Below are 16,759 nucleotides of genomic sequence, written 5' to 3'. Positions count from 1 at the left end.
AGTGGCTCAGGCCTGTAATCCCAGCACTTTGGGAGTCCTAGGCGGGCAGATCATGAGGTCAGGAGATCAAGACCATCCTGGCTAACACGGTGAAACCCCACCTCTACTAAAAACACAAAAAATTAGCCAGGTGTGGTGGCAGGCACTTGTAGTCCCAGCTACTCAGGAGACTGAGGCAGGAGAATGGTGTGAACCTGGGAGGCGGAGCTTGCAGTGAGCCAAGATCATGCCATTGCACTCCAGCCTGGGCGACAGAGCAAGACTCCATCTCAAAAAAACAAACAAACAAACAAATTTATAACTGATTATTTAACACTCAACCATTTCAGATTGTCAAAGTCACAAAATATGTATAAATTCATTTTTCTTCACACTCATAAAATTAAGTGATAAGAGTACCTTATTTATTGACATACTAAGACGTCAGCTATAAAGGTTTACTATTTTAAATAGAATGCTTCTTATAAACTACAGGCTAAATTTAGACGATTACAAATTAATTGAATGATCAGTTGAAATGTTCTGTTTTAACTCACCTTCATCTCTAACACTTTTAACTTTATTTATAGCACGTTCACCATATTCCTCAGCAAGGTGCTTTGCTCTCTTTACTGATTTTCCAAGAAACTTCTTTAGTTGAGTCCTTAACAAAAATGAAAAAAGTATCAACTCAGTTAACTGTAAAAGTCCAATAATTTGCAGACAAATGTATTAGCTGCGACTGATAAAGTACACTACTTTGAAATAACTTTTTTAAACATAAATAATAAGGTTTGAGTTCCAAATCCCTTATTCTATGGAATAAACATATTCAAGTCAATATGGCAAAAGAAACATATGCCCTTTCCCCCAATTTACAATATTCATATATTCTAGAGCTTTGGTTTTCAATGGTGAATAAAAATTGATTGGCAGAGGTAGTGTGGGGAGGGGAGTGTTTAAAGTATAGGTACCTCAGCTCCATCCCCAGATAATCCAATTTAGAGAGTCTGGGGGTAAGAACTGCTTTGAGAAGGCTGCTTTAGAGAGCTGTTCTTAAAGATACATTTTACCAATAAAGAGTAAAGAGATATTTACTCACAAAATAGAATGCTTTGGTAGCTTAAGATGGTCCCTGTCCCTTCTCTTTCAGTTTGGGTAGGTGCATGTAATAAAATTAGGCTGAGCTTTCCTAGTAGGTATTCCCAAACACGAGGTAATGTAAGTATGCATCTCAAGCTTCCATAAATAGGACTTATTTATTGCATTTTCAATTAGCTAAGTCTCAGATTTCATATATTAAGATTATAAAAAGCAATGCACAGTACATGATGATATTTAAAACCAAAAGAAATACGAATCAGGAGTAAATTTTTACTGATTCATGGGAGTTCATGAGGGACAGTATTTTTAAAAGTTGTTAAGTTATATATACAGAGAAGTTCAATGTAACGCTGTTTAGAGTAGTCAAAAAGTGGAAATAAACTAAATTTTTTGTCAATAGAGGAACAAATAAATAAGTGCTGGTATGAAATACAATAAAATTAATGAGGCAAACCTCAGCTTCTTAAATGTGCCAAGCTCTTATAGTAACCTCAGGGGCTTTGCATGTGTGGTTATTTCTGCCTGGAACACCTCTCCCTTGGCTAATTCCCACTCACTTTTTAGGTCTCAGATCAAACAGCTCTCTCAAAATGGCCTTTTAAACTTTAGACAGAGTTTTAGTTATATAGTTCCCGTTTATCCAAAGTTTGACTTTACATGGTTTCAGTTACCCCAGTCAACCATGGTCCAAAAATATTAAATGGAAAATCCCAGAAATAAAACAATTTGTAAGTTTTAAATCGCGTGCCATTCTGAGTAGCATGATGAAATCTCACACCATCCTGCTCCATCCTACCTGGGATGTGAATCATCCCTCTGTCCAGTGTTTCCACGCTATAGACGATACCCACTCATTACTTAGTAGCCTTCTTGGTTATCAGATAGAAAAAACACAGTAGATAGAGAGTCTGGTACTATCTGTGATTTCAGGTATCCACTGGGGATCTTGGAACGTATACCCCATGGATAAGAGGGAACTACTATAATACTTCCACAGCACCTGGAACTTTTCTTTTACAGCAATCACTACAAATGTAGCTAGATTTATCTGTGCAATTATATGTTTAATGCCTATTTCTCCCATTTAACAGAAGTTCTATGAAGGCAGAGACCATGGATGTCTTTTTTAAAAATTTTTTAAATTGAGACAGAGTCTTGCTCTGTTGCCCAGGCTGGAGTGCAGTGGCATGATTTTGGCTCACTGCAGCCTTGACCTCCCAGGTTCAATGGACCCACCTGCCTCTGCCTCCTGAGTTGCTGGGATTACAGGCACACACCACCATGCCTGGCTAATTTTTGTATTTTTGTAGAGACGGGGTCTTGCCACGTTGCCCAGGCTGGTTTTGAACTCCTGGACCCAAGTGATCCACCTGCCTTGGCCTCCCAAAGTGCTAGGATTATAAGCATGAGCCATTGCACCCATCCTGAATGTCTTTTTTTTTTTTTTTTCGAGACAGAGTTTCACTCTTGTTGCCCAGGCTGGAGTGCAAAGGCATGATCTCAGCTCACTGAAATCTTTGCCTCCTGGGTTCAAGCAATTCTCCTGCCTCAGCCTCCCGAGTAGCTAGGATTACAGGCACCCACCACCACGCCCAGGTAATTTTTTGTATTTTTAGTAGAGACGGGCTTTCACCATGTTGGCCAGGCTGGTCGTGAACTCCTGACCTCAGGTGATCCACCTGCCTCGGCCTCCCAAAGTGCTGGATTACAGGCGTGAACCACCGCGCCCGGCCTCTTAATGTCTTAACTGTTATATCCCAAGCACTTAACTCTCATATCTGGCTCTCAGAAAGACTGCAATATATATATCATTAGTGCTGATATAAAGAGATGTCTATGATAATTTGATTTTCTAAAACAAACAAACAAACAAACAAAAAAAAACAGCAAGTTGCCAAGCTATAGACATAGAGTAGCCCTGCTTTTATGAGAAAAAAAAAAATTCTATGGCGAATACACCATGCTATTAAAACTGATTTCTTGGTCTGAGATTATGAGAAACTTTCATTTTCTATTTTACATATTTCTGTATTTCTTTTGATAACCAGAAAACACAGATGATAAACCATTTTTAAAACCATTATAAGGTCTCTGCTACCTATAACTCTGAAGCTGTATTTTCTGGATAATTATAAGTTTACTACCACTTTAAAAGCCAAGAAAACAGACATTTTAATTATTTCAGATGAGAATAGTTCTAAAATATCTACTTTTATGCCTTCTTAAATGGCACTTAATGTTCCCTAAATTTCATTCCTTGATGGATAAGATCGTTACCGTCATTTTGGTTCTTTAATACATTCAGAGCCTTTCTAATGCATTGCAGGTGGGCCATACTATTGGTTTCCCACACAGCCTTCAAGGCAACAGGGCAGGCTCTGGCCATCAGCTGCCTTATCAGCTTACCCCAACATTCAGTGCAAATACTATTATGTTCTCTGTGTGTCAATGGCATAAGAAAAGGTTGAAAAGCACTGGGGTACGATGATTGTGCTACATTACGAGTTCTTTTTTTGGGGGAGGGGGGTGGTGCGGGGGACAAGGTCTTGCTCTGTCACCCAGGCTGAAGTGCAGTGGTGTGATCACGGCTCACTGCAGCCTCGACCCCTCAGGCTCAAGCAATTCTCCCATCTCAGCCTCCTGAGTAGCTGAGACCACATGTGTGTGCCACCATGCCTGGCTAATTTTTAAAATTTTTTTGTAAAGAGTGAGTCTACCTATGTTGCTCAGGCTGCTCTCAAACTCCTGGGCTCAAGTGATCCTCCTACTTTGGTCTCCCAAAATGCTGGGATTACAGGCGTGAGCCACTGCACCCACCTATACTGTGAGTTATTTTATCATTTTTCTGATTACCTGACATTCTTATGTGTCAACTTGCATGTTGTCACAGTTTGCTGCTTCTATTTTGCAGTAAGCTCAGACACTGAACAGAGTTTTAAAAAAATGATGTAAGAAATAAGCATAATGGCTTTGAATAAACCTGAGGAACTTTTCTCTTAGAAAAATAATGAGCTTTAGTGCATGGACTATGTGACATCTCTTCTGGATGTTTATCTGTCCCTGAATAATTGTAGTAATTCCTTATTCTCAGGTTCCCGATAACTGCAACTACTAGATGGCCAAGTTCCAAATACCTAAGGTGCTATCATATGCCTGCATTTTAGGTACATCTTTCCTAAAAATTCTCAATGCTTTCTTTGATACACACTAGGAAAAGGACTCAAGTGGATAATTCACTTTGGACCTTAGACTTAATTATTATCAATTTAGTGACTTGTGTATAATCAAACAAAATGTATAGGCCCACCATTGATCTAGAAGTTTGTAGGGGAAACAGAAGGATGGCATAATCAGAATCCTTTTGCAACATACGCTTTGCTTGTTTAACGTGTATTTGTCTGAAAACAGCTTAAGATAATATATTGTAAAGGGAAAAAGTTAGTTATAGACTACAGGTATTCCCAAAATTGAGAAAAGAAAGAAAATTGCCATGGACTGTAGTAGTCAGGAAGAATCTCATTATAGTTGGGTTTAGAAAGACAAACAGGATTGCAGAGATAAAGAGAAAGGGAAAAGACAATTTCAAGGACAATCATGTTCTTCTACTAACACTTTTCGTACCTACCTACTGGTAGAAAAACAACACAAGTATAGTGCAACACTTACTGGTCATTTTCTGTATGTCAGATGCTTTATTATTATTATTACCACTTTTTTTTTGAGGGGGAGTCTTGCTCTGTCGCCCAGGCTGGAGTGCAGTGGAGTCCACCTCCTGGGTTCAAGTGATTCTCCTGCCTCAGCCTCCCAAGTAGCTGGGATTACAGGCACCTGTCACCATGCCCAGCTAATTTTTGTATTTTTAGTAGAGATGGGGTTTCATCATGTTGGCCAGGCTGGTCTTGAACCCCTGATCTCAGGAGATCTGCCTGCCTTGGCCTCCCAAAGTGCTGGGATTATAGGTGTGAGCCACTGCGCCCGGCCCGGATGCTTTAAAACTAATCAATACAACTTCATAACCCATCAGCAAGGGACAGGGAGGAGTGGTGGTGGGTAGACATAAAAACTATATGAAGCATGATTTAAAATAGTATGGTAGTTCTTATTTTTTTTAAATAAAAACTTGAAATGAAGAAAAGGGATGTACTGTAACTCACGTTTTCTGTTTTAACCTTCCACCATCAGTATCTGTTGGCTGAGACTGTAACTTCTCTTCATCATCTGACTGTGCCGCGTCATTACTGTAAGAAGGGGAAGTTGTTTTAAAAGAAACCATTTCTTCTATGCTTCTTAAAAATCTGTTTATACTTACTATATAACCAGTTAATCAGAATAAGAAAAACTACGCTAATAAGCTTTACATAATTTTATTTATTTATTTATTTATTTAGGAGATGGAGTCTCGCTCTGTCGCCCAGGCTGGAGTGCAGTGGCACAATCTTGGCTCACTGCAACCTCCGTCTCCCCGGTTCAAGCAATTCTCCTGCCGCAGCCTCCTGAGTACTTGGGACTATAGGCGCACACCGCCATGTCTGGCTAATTTTTTGTATTTTAGTAGAGACAGGGTTTCACCATGTTGACCAGGCTCGTGTCGAACTCCTGAGCTCAGGCAATCCACCCGCCTTGGCCTCCTAAAGTGCTAGAATTACGGGTGTGAGCCACTGTGCTCGGCCCATATAATTTTAATTTAAATGATGGACCTGACAACTTAAAGGCTTCAGAAATTGAAGAAAAGAATCTTTAAGCAAGGTGCAATGTACAACATATAAATGAATGCAATTCAGAAATTTATGAAAAACCTACTACAAACAAGCCTTTTTGCTTGGCAAAATGTGCTGTAGGGAAATAATAAAGTAACTTGTAGGTATCTTCCTCCCCACTCATTAAGTACATCCTGCATTACATTTAATAAAATAGCTCCTGCTTTTACCGAAATGATTCAATAGATCTACATACATCTCGTAGTAAAGTCACTCATCTCATTTTAAAGCCATTTTCTGATCCTACAAAAACAGTACAAATATTTAAACAATTTACGATCCTTAAAGCAAGGTTTCAGAAGACTAAGTGTTCATTCTACATAGCTTTTTAGCCTCTTTCTTTGTTATTTTTATTTATTTATTTTTGTGGAGATGAGGTCTCACTATGTTGCCCAGGCTCCTCTCTAACTCCCGAATTCAAGTGCTGCCTCAGCCTCCCAAAGTGCTGGTATTACAGGCATGAACTATCACGCCTGGCTGCCTCACTGTTTTTATATTGTCTCAAGTATAATTTAAATCATTAAAAAAGAGAAATTAAGTGCTATGGGATTTAATATTTATACCATTTCCCCCAAGTAACTGTACAGTCATAATGAAGAGCAAAGTTAAAGAATACATACATTATCTAACTCTATTTTAATTCCAGAATAAAGACTGAATGAAACGAAATTAGGGGTTGTCATAGTTCATTAACAGAGAAATCTTAACAACTCTGAAATACTATAAATGACAAATAACAACATTAGGCCATACCTTACATATTCTTTTGTCCTTCTCATGATGTGTAGAGTGAGAGGATTAATGCCTGTTGGTAGTTTCTCTTCTGCAAGACTCAAAGGTATTTCTTCTCCAGTATCCAGGTTCTTAATCATTACACTGGCTAAAATTTCCTGAGGTTAAAAAAAAAAAAATCACACCAAGATGACCTACAATTTAATTATCTTTTTGAGTCTATAAAATCCCCTAAAATTTAAGCTAAAGGCTTTTTAGATACATTCAATACTGCACACAATAATTTCTAACATTTTTATTGAGATATAATTCACATGCCACAAAATACACTCATTTAAAGCATATAATTCAATGGTTTTTAGTATATTCACAGAGTTGTACAACTATCGCCACTAAGTCAGAATATTTTCTGCACCCCAAAAGGAAATTCCCTACCCATTAGCAGTCACACCTCATTTCCCTTTCTTCCTAGCCCCTGGCAAATACTAATCTACTTTCTGTCTCTATAGATTTGCCTACTCCATAAATTTCATATAAATCAAATCCTGTAATATACGGCCTTTTACGTCTGGTTTCTTTAACTTAACATGATGTTTTCAAGGTTTATCCATGTTGTAGCATGTATCAGTACTTTATTCCTTCATTCCTTTTAATTACTAAAAAATATAACATGGTATGAATATATCACATTTTATTTATCCATCCAATCAGTGATGAACATTTGGGTTGTTTCCACTTTTTGGCTGTTATGAATGATGATGCTGTGAGTATCTGTGTACATTTTTTTGTGTGAACATATGTTTTCATTTTTCATTGGTACATACAAAGGAATGGAATTGCTGGGTCATGGTAACACTATGTTTAACATTTTGAGGAACTGCCAAACTGTTTTCCAAAGTGCAGTATTTTAAAAAATGTACTGTTTTAAAGAAACATAAACTAAGATTTTGCTGTAAAATTTAATTCTGAATAAGTTGGCAAATAGGTGCATACTAAGTTTTAATGATAAGAAACCATTAAAATAATAAAAAAAATTTATGTTGGTATAACATGTATTTCTAATATCAAGTTTTTATTATTATTATTATTTTAAATTTATTTTCTTGAGACCGAGTCTTGCTCTGTCGCCCAGGCTGGAGTGCAGTGGTGTGATCTCGGCTCACTGCAACCTCCACCTCCCGGGTTCAAGTGATTCTCCTGCCTCAGCCTCTGGGTAACTGGGATTACAGATGCACACCACCACGCCTGGCTAATTTTTGTATTTTTAGTAGAGACAGGGTTTTGCCATGTTGGCCAGGCTGGTCTCGAACACCTGACCTTAAGTGACCCGCCCACCTTGGCCTCCCAAAGTGCTGGGATTACAGGAGTGAGCCACCACACCTGGCCTCAATATCAAGTTCTTTTAAAGCCCACTTTCTATAAAATATAAACCTTGCTTTCAATATATTTATTCCACTATGCAATAGAGTGAAAGGGCAAGTTTAAGTCAGAGATGCAATATCAAGCATATCAACAAAACAAAGACAATCTTCAATTTTCATTTTTTCTTCTGTTTTTTTTTTTTTGCGTAACAGCAATAAACTCAAAAAAATTAAATTGGGGTAACCTACACATAACATAAAATTTACCATTTTAACCATTTTTAAGTGTATAGTTCTGGGTCATTAAGTACATTCACATTGTTATGCAACCATCATTACCATCCATCTCCAGAACGTTTTCATCTTCCCATTATGTTTTTTGTACTTTATGTTTTAAGAACAAGAACAAAAAAATCTATTTCTACCTCATCAGTAAGCTCTCTCCCAGAGTTGGATCTAGGTCTCTGAGGGCCCATCACTTCACCTGCTACAGTCTGCCCATCAGGTGCTTTTCCATTTTCCTGGAAATATAATTTTATAAACAGAAATTAGACTGACTCAATTTCTATAAATTTTCAATTATTACCACACATAATTCTAAAGAATTTTATAATTCAGATAATGGAGTCTGCTGAAAATCTAAATGGAACATTACATTTCAGTCCTTCATTTTTCCCAGCATGCTGAAAAACATTAGGAACCAAAACTATTGCTGCTCATGAAATAATGTCTTAGTGTTCTTGAAAACAAATAAATGTTCTATTTGAACCTAGCCAAAAAGCATTTCTCTACTAAGACTGCTATTAATCTGGACTGTATGTGGCTACCTCAAAGGTAGGGGTCAGAAAACTTCTCTCTATAAAGAGCCATACAGTAAATATTTAAGGCATTTTTGTTCATATGTAGTCTCTGTTACATATTCTTCTTCTTATTTTAAACAACCTTTAAAAATGTAAAGAACATTCTTAGCTTGGGGATCCTCCCAAAGCAGGCCACTACTGACCCCTGCTCTAAGGCTATAACAAGACTATAGTGTCCTATGTTCTAGTCTGGTAGCCCGGTCCACCACAGCTACCATGTAAGTAGCTCTGAGTCCCAGAATCTGGCTGTGGTAAAATTAATGTTATCAAGTCTTTTGTGTAGCCCACTTCCTAGCATATAAAGTTTTTCTATGATTAGGAAAAGGAAATTATAAAAAAAAGTCTTCAATTCTGACCAATACAGGACAAACACAGACTATAGTTGGTGTTTATTAGTACCAACAATATTACAAATAGTAGCATCTGTCGTTTTTTGAATACCTATTACCTGCTAGATACTTGGCATATTTTAGCTCATTTCAAACCCTCAAGGAAGGATTTTTCCACCATTTTATTGATGGGGCATCTGAGATCCAGATGCTAAACAGCTTGCTAGGCTCACCCAGTTAGTGTGTAGCAGAGCTGATCAAGAGAAGTAAGGGGGTCAGGTTTGGAGGACAAAGAAATATTTGGCCTGGAGAATATAGAATAATCATCAACAAACCAGTCAGTTGCAGGGAGCTGATAAAGTCTATATGAAACAGAACACTAATTCACCAACCTGGGCAGTAACTATTTTATCTCCACTGGTAGCACTTGCCAAATCAAGAGAAGGCTGAGAATCCTTGACCGTACTTTCTGAAGCCATGCTTGCAGTTAGGAGAGAATCAGACGTAATATTCTCTTTGGGAACTGCAATGATAATAATAATAACAATAACAACCCTTTTTGTTTGATTCTTGTAACAACCCTGTGAGGAAAGTGGCTTGATTACTCTCATTTCCTATACAGGGAAACCATGGTTCAAACAAGTTATTTAATTTCCTCAAGACTATACAGCTCATACAAAAAAAAGATGTAGGACTTGAATTCAGACTTTGGGTCTCCAAATCCCAAGTTTTTTTCACCATGCCACTCTCTCTCAGATGGCAACAGATTTGAAAGTTTGAAGTCTGCTGAAGTGTTCAATTATAGTAAAGTAATTTTCACCAATGTAAACATTTTTACATTTTGTCTATTACTAAAGAAATAATTTTAATAACTTGGTTGCCAGTGAGTTTTTTTTATAAAGTGAAATAAAAGCAGAAAGGTAAACAGTTTCAACTCCAAAATTTCACCACAAAGAGTTACTTCTTTTTTTTTTTTTGAGACAAGATTTTACTCTGATCACCCAGGCTGGAGTGCAGTGGCGCGACTTTGGCTCACTGCAGTCTCTGCCTCCCAGGCCCAAGCAATTCTCCTGCCTCAGCCTCCCAAGTAGCTGGGACTACAGGCGCGTGCCACCATGGCCAGCTAATTTTTGTATTTTTTTGTTGTTGTTGTTCAGATGGGGTTTTGCCATGTTGCCCAGGCTGGTCTTGAACTGAGCTCAAGCGATCCACCCGCCTCGGCCTCCCAAAGTGCTGGGATTACAGGGGTGAGCCACTGTGCCCAACCAACAGAGTGATTTCTCAATTAATACTTGCCATCTAGATCAGGAGTTTTCAGAGTCTCAAATTCCAACTCGCTTTTCCTTTTTCTTGGCGGTGGAGCAGGTCGAGATGGAGGTGGGGGTCTAGGAGGTGGGAAATTAGTCGGAGGAGGTGGGCGTGCTGGAACAGGCTTCTTTGTACTAGCCACTATATCAGGCTCCGTAGTAAGGTGTCTTGGGGGTTTGGCAGGGGCCACTTCTTCCACAGCGGCAAAATCTTTAGTAGATAAGGAGTCTGAGGACACAGGCTCTAGAACATCACTTCCTTTGACTTCCACTGCTTCCTTGTTCAATACTTCTGTTTCTGTTTCAAGCACATTAAGCTGCTCAGTTGAACTTGTTTGAGTTAACTTTGTAGTTTCATCTACTGGTTTCTCACAGGTTTCATCAGAAGGAAAGCATTTTTTAAATTCTAATTCAGTCTCTTCAAATGTATTCTGACTCTCTGCCTTTTGGGATTCTTCCTGTAGTACTTGATCTACGGCTAACAGTCCGGGTATATTGCTCAGATCTGTTCTAGCCACAATAGGACTGGCAGTAGCTTGATCAGAGAGTTCTTTTCCTTTGGAATCCAAAGAGTCATCTTCAAGCTGTAGTACTTTCTGACTCTCCTCAATAATACTTTCAATAATCTGATGAAAGGGTTAAACGTAGTTTTTAAAAATGAAGCTATTTATAAGAACATAATAACAGCTAATCATTTACATAGTACTTAGTATGTGCCAGGCAATGCTCTTAACACTTTACGTATTTTAATCTTTACAACAACCTTATGAGATTCTATCCCTACTGTCACCATTTTACAAATGAGGGAACTAATCAAATGATTTGTCCAAGGTCACAAAGCTAGTAAGTGATGAAGCAGATATAAACCCAGGGAGTTTGATTCCAGCATCTATACTCTTAACCTTCATAATAGGGAATTTGTGTTAATACTTAGGTACAAAAGATCAAATAACCCTGTCAAATCAAGTTCAATCCTAAACTTACATTAAGACTCAATATCCTCATTCATTTACATATTTATGCCAAACTTGTTGTAATACCAGCCTAATGGTTTGAGCCTACTTAACTAAACCACGATAATCCAAATCCCCAGGAGAAGAATTCAAGTTGTTTAGCTCTGAACTCAAGCTTATGACCCAAAAACCAGCAGATGGAGGGAGATTAACATTCTTAAACAGACTACACCTGAACTCCACTATTTGGACTGATGGCAGGACCATGAAAAGCGTTCAAATACCCAGTCTACCTTGTCTTTTCCCTTCCTTTCTTTCTTTTTCTTTTTTGAAATGGAGTCTCACTCTGTCACCCAGGCTGGAGTGCAGTGGCACGATCTCGGCTCACTGCAACCTCCACCTCCCAGGTTCAAGCAGTTCTCCTGCCTCAGCCTCCCTAGAAGCTGAGATTACAGGTGTGTGCCCCACGCCAGGCTAATTTTTGTATTTTTAGTAGGGACGAGGTTTCACCACGTTGGCCAGGCTGGTCTTTAACTCCTGACCTCATGTGATCCACCTGCCTTGGCCTCCCAAAGTGCTGGGATTACAGGCATGAGCCACTGCGCCTGGCCCCCTTTCTTTCTTATATGTAGCTTAAAATATAAACAGGCTTTCTATTATCTTCTACCAACATTTAGAATATATTTTCTCCCCAGTCTTGTCATTACTAACATTAAATCTCCCAGATCACTTATCCTGCCACCATGTCCAACCATGAACAACTTCTGCTTTCTCAATTCCCTGTCTTCAGAAAGTTAACAGAATGCATCACAGAACCATCCTAATCTGGTTTACTACAATTTCATGCTAATTTGAACTGGGCATTACTGCTGCTCAGTAATATTCATCCCTGATTTCTTAGCATGTTCTATATGTTAGTTTTTCTCAATCTTCAAATTGTTAACCTTAGAAATTACCTTGCTTTCACCAGAACCAGAGTCCAATCAATTTGTCAATTAGGTGGTTACTGAGCACTGAGAACCTCAATGATAACAGAAATGATATTACAATGGATTTGAGAATGAGTAAGAGGTAAAGATACAGAGACATTAGCACGGTCTGAGTTTTCAAAAGCTCAGCTATAAATGCAAAAAGACTTCGATAAAGTGACCCAGCACTTTTATAACCTGAAGGGAAGGAACTACTGGAAAAGAAGATAACAGAGCAATGTTCTGGAAAAGAAAGGAAAGAAGGCCTACTGTGTATTAGATCTAGTATACACATTCTCATTTAATTGTCATACAGGCCTTTGGGTTAGGTAGCTGGATTACCTCCCTCCTAGAAAAGCAGGACTCTGAGGTAAAGGCTTTAAGAATTTTGCCAGTCCCACAATTAGTAAGCTACAAAGCCAAAACTGAAATCCAGGTCTTTCTTAAAAATCCAGTGATCTTTGTATTATACCACACTACTATGGACAGAAAACAAGAATACTAAATCTTCAGTGATGGATGACATGAAAAAAAGGTAAGAAATAACAACAAATACGTAGGTAAAGGAAGTGAAAGATGATACAAAGGAATGGATTCAGGCTTTTTAGCCTCCAATATTTACGTGGAGTAGGAAACAAGGTTATTGGCTGAAAGTGAGGGGGATGTGAGTGGGTACAGTGACCGTGAGGTGAGTATAAAGGTTTGAAATAATCACTACACATAATGGAAATGTCTGTGCCACAAGAGGGGTTAAAATGAGGTTGAAAATGCGTATTCCCCAATCCCTTATCTGAGAATAATCTCTCCCACCTCTGCGCTTCTATTATTATTCTTACTGTTCAGTATAGTATGAACTATAATACAAATACAGAGCTGTATATAGGCTAGCTCTATTTATTTTCTCTACACCAGATAATTAGTACCTGGAGAGAAAGGTCCATGTTTTCTGCCTCTTGATATGCCTCATGACACCTTCTTATGGTGCCTAGCCCTGTCATTTTTTTCTGGATTTTAGGAAATAGTGAAAAGGGAAAGACTAAGAGAACAATGAGAACCAAGACATACATAGAGATGATTATGCTAAAGCATTGTTTGCTGCAAAAAGCTCACTGTGACCGGACGCGGTGACTTATGCTTGTAATCTCAGCACTTTGGGAGGCTGAGGTGGACGGATCACCTGAGGTCAGGAGTTCAAAACCAGCCTGGCCAACATGGTGAAACCCCATCTCTACTAAAAATACAAAATAAATAAATACATAAATAAATATAAAAAATTAGCCTGACATGGTGGTGTGTTGGTGTAATCCCACCTACTTGGGAGGCTGAGGCAGAAAAATTGCTTCAACCCAGGAGGTGGAGGTTGCAGTGAGCTGAGATCACACCACTGCACTCTAGCCTGGGCAAGAGAGCGAGACTCAAGTCTCAAAAAAAATAAATAAATAAAAAGCAGACAGTTTAGTATGACATAAGGCATTCCTATAATCCAGCCCTAACTTTGCTCTCTAGGCTCATCCTCAAATGTTATGCACATTCCCCACCTCCATGCCTTCAGTAATGCCTTTCCTCTCCCATCTTAGCCTGTCCAAATCTTTTTTTTTTTTTTTTTTTGAGATGGAGTCTAGCTCTGTTGCCAGGCTGGAGTGCAGTGGCGCAATCTCGGCTCACTGCAACCTCCGCCTCCAGGTTCAAGCGATTCTCCTGCCTCAGCCTCCCAGGTAGCTGGGACTACAGGGACGCACCACCACGCCCAGCTAATTTTTGTATTTTTAGTAGAGATGGCGTTTCTCCATGTTGGTCAGGCTGGTCTCGAACTCCCAACCTCAGGTGATCCGCCCGCCTTGGCCTCCCAAAGTGCTGGGATTATAGGTGTGAGCCACCGTGCCTGGCCTAGCCTGTCCAAATCTTATGCATTCATTAAGAATCAGCTCAGATGCTACCTCTTCCATGAAGTCATCTTCATTCCTACCCCCAAGCAAGAAGTCTCCTTCCCTTTGTGTTCTTACAATAGTTTCTAAGTTTATTTGAATACTTACTGCATTTAGTTTTGTGTTTATCCAATTTCTTCTACTAAAATGTAAGTTACTCGAGAGCAGAGTATGCCCTTGTCCAGGGTATATCCCCATAGCCTTTATCATTAGTGATTCATACTTAATTCAACCGAAAAGGCTAGAACTTAAAAAGTGATTATTTAGAATCTTAAACCTCATTCTGCTCCACAGTGTTTTCTCACTACTGTTTAAACTTCTAAATTCTCCTTAAAATCATCTTTTTTCCCCACTAACTACAGATAGTTATACATTTGTAATCTATCCTAAGAAAAACATTCTTTAAAAAGATAAGAAAAGCTATAGTGGAAAAAACAGGAATATTTTAAGTTTCAACAATAAAAATGGCTAGATACATTGTAATCCATTTACTTGATGGAAACTGATGCATCTGAGTACAGAAATCATATAGAAGTATGAGGAAAATCTAAAAATGGTAAGAGTAAAAGAATATAAAATTCTACCTACACTACAATTAGGCAGAAAAATGTATGCTAATGGGTGAGAACCAGAAGGAAATGCTGAAAAATCAAGACACCTGTGTGTTACAGTATAGAATTACAGGCAATTTCTTATTTAAAAAAAAAGGTTCGATTCCTGTTATGTACACTGCTATGCAATCCACCGTTTGTCCCAAAAGGGAACATTTTTCCTTTAAAGGAAAAAGTATGATCAATATTGAAATACGTGGTCTGGCTGGGTACAGTGTTGCACACCTATAATCAGCACTTTGGGAGGCTGAGGTGGGTGGATTGCCTGAGCTCAGAATTTCAAGACCAGCCTGGGAAACATGGCAAAACCTTGTCTCTACAAAATATACAAAAATTATCCAGGCGTGGTGGCATACACCTGTAGTCTCAGCTACTCAGGAGGCTCAGGTGGGAGGATCACTTGAGCCCAGGAGGTGGAGGCTACAGTGAGCCATGATTGTGCCACTGCACTCTAGCCTGGGCAACACAGTGAGAACCTGCCTCAAAACAAACAAACAAACAAACAAAAAAACGTAGTCCATTAAATTTCTAAATTCCATAAGGATAAAACAGTGGTTTTCCATTAGGGGTTATTTTGTTCCACATCCCTTCCCAGACATCTGGAGATATATTTGGTTGTCATAATTGGGAGTTGGGGATGCTATTGGCATTTAGTAAGTAGAAGCTAGGGATACTGCTGAAACATCTTACAATGCACACAACAGGCCTTCCCCTACCCTCTATTAGCCCAAAATGTCGAGTGTCAGTACTGGAGAAACTCTGGGGTGGAGAATGTGTCATTTTGTTAGCCTCTGGAAATCCACTGGCTAGAACATTGCCTGGGGCATAGAAAACACTTAAAACTTGTATAAATGAATAAAAACACACCATCCTATCTTTCTCCTTGAGTTTTATCCTGATACTGTGAACTGCCCATTTTCAAAATACTGATCTTGTGGTCAGTCTCTTCTAGTAAACCAACCTTTGAAGCTTCATAGCATCAATTTTTTAAAAGGTATCAAAGGTACTATCAGAGTAAGGACTTCTTATAACTTCTGATTCCTAAAGACATCAGAATGTTGCTGCACTGAGCTTTTCAATACCCATAACTCCTGGTAGTAACCTCAAGAATAGTTAGGGCTTATTCTGATAAAAATACAAGAATGAAAAATAAAAGCATTTTACAAAATATTGTCTCAAGGATAAATTACCAATTAGAATATGAAAAGGACTTCTAAAAAGACTGAAATGTCTTCAACCACAAATGTGACAGATTCATGAAACATTTGCTGAACATCAGCCATGTACAGAGTGCTATACTAAAAGAATATAAAAACTGTTTGAAATATACCATATAAATATGATGTCTGCTATAAACTAATATTGACATTGTATCTTTCCAACCTTTTTAGACACATCTTGTTTCAATTCTTGTACAGGGGACTCATTTCCAACTTTGTTTGCAGTGTTCTCTGTTTCCTGTTTGAAAAAGAAAAGAAATAGAGACCAAATGATGACATCTTTTCTTTAAAAATATGCTTTAAAGGGGTACAAATGAGAAAATGTAGCATTAATAAATCAAAGGCCCTTAAAGGGCTTAGATTTCTTCTTCTTCTTCTTCTTTTTTTGTTTTTTTTTTGAGACAGAGTTTTACTCTCTCACCCAGGCTGGAGTACAGTGGCACAATCTTGGCTCACTGCAACCTCCGCTTCCCGGGTTCAACTGATTCTCCTGCCTCAGCCTCCCGAGTAGCTGGGATTATAGGTGTGTGCCACCACACCTGGCTAATTTTTGTAATTTTAGTAGAGATAGAGGTTCACCTTGTTGGCCAGGCTGGTCTCGAACTCCTGACCTCAAGTGATCTACCCGCCTCAGCCTCCCAAAGTGCTGGGAT

At 38.6% G+C, this 16,759-nt stretch overlaps 1 protein-coding gene across 1 annotated transcript in view; it reads right to left on the bottom strand.

Annotated features, from left to right (window-relative positions):
* Window positions 1–16,759, bottom strand: part of WDR44 (WD repeat domain 44) — a 101,651-nt gene that overhangs the window by 46,924 nt on the left and 37,968 nt on the right. Inside the window, exons 3-9 of the mRNA XM_032757507.2 lie at window positions 16,270–16,344; window positions 10,419–11,055; window positions 9,515–9,645; window positions 8,359–8,454; window positions 6,594–6,730; window positions 5,238–5,321; window positions 537–643 (exon numbers count right to left, since the gene is read on the bottom strand). Coding sequence (XP_032613398.1) covers window positions 537–643; window positions 5,238–5,321; window positions 6,594–6,730; window positions 8,359–8,454; window positions 9,515–9,645; window positions 10,419–11,055; window positions 16,270–16,344 — 1,267 coding nt within the window. The remainder of the gene's footprint in view (window positions 1–536; window positions 644–5,237; window positions 5,322–6,593; window positions 6,731–8,358; window positions 8,455–9,514; window positions 9,646–10,418; window positions 11,056–16,269; window positions 16,345–16,759) is intronic.

This window comes from Hylobates moloch, unplaced genomic scaffold (assembly GCF_009828535.3).
Source record: "Hylobates moloch isolate HMO894 unplaced genomic scaffold, HMol_V3 SCAFFOLD_7, whole genome shotgun sequence".
Taxonomy (NCBI): Eukaryota; Metazoa; Chordata; class Mammalia; order Primates; family Hylobatidae; genus Hylobates; species Hylobates moloch.
The sequence above is the reverse complement of the archived record's forward strand: the minus strand, read 5'-3'. Positions and strand labels throughout refer to the sequence as shown.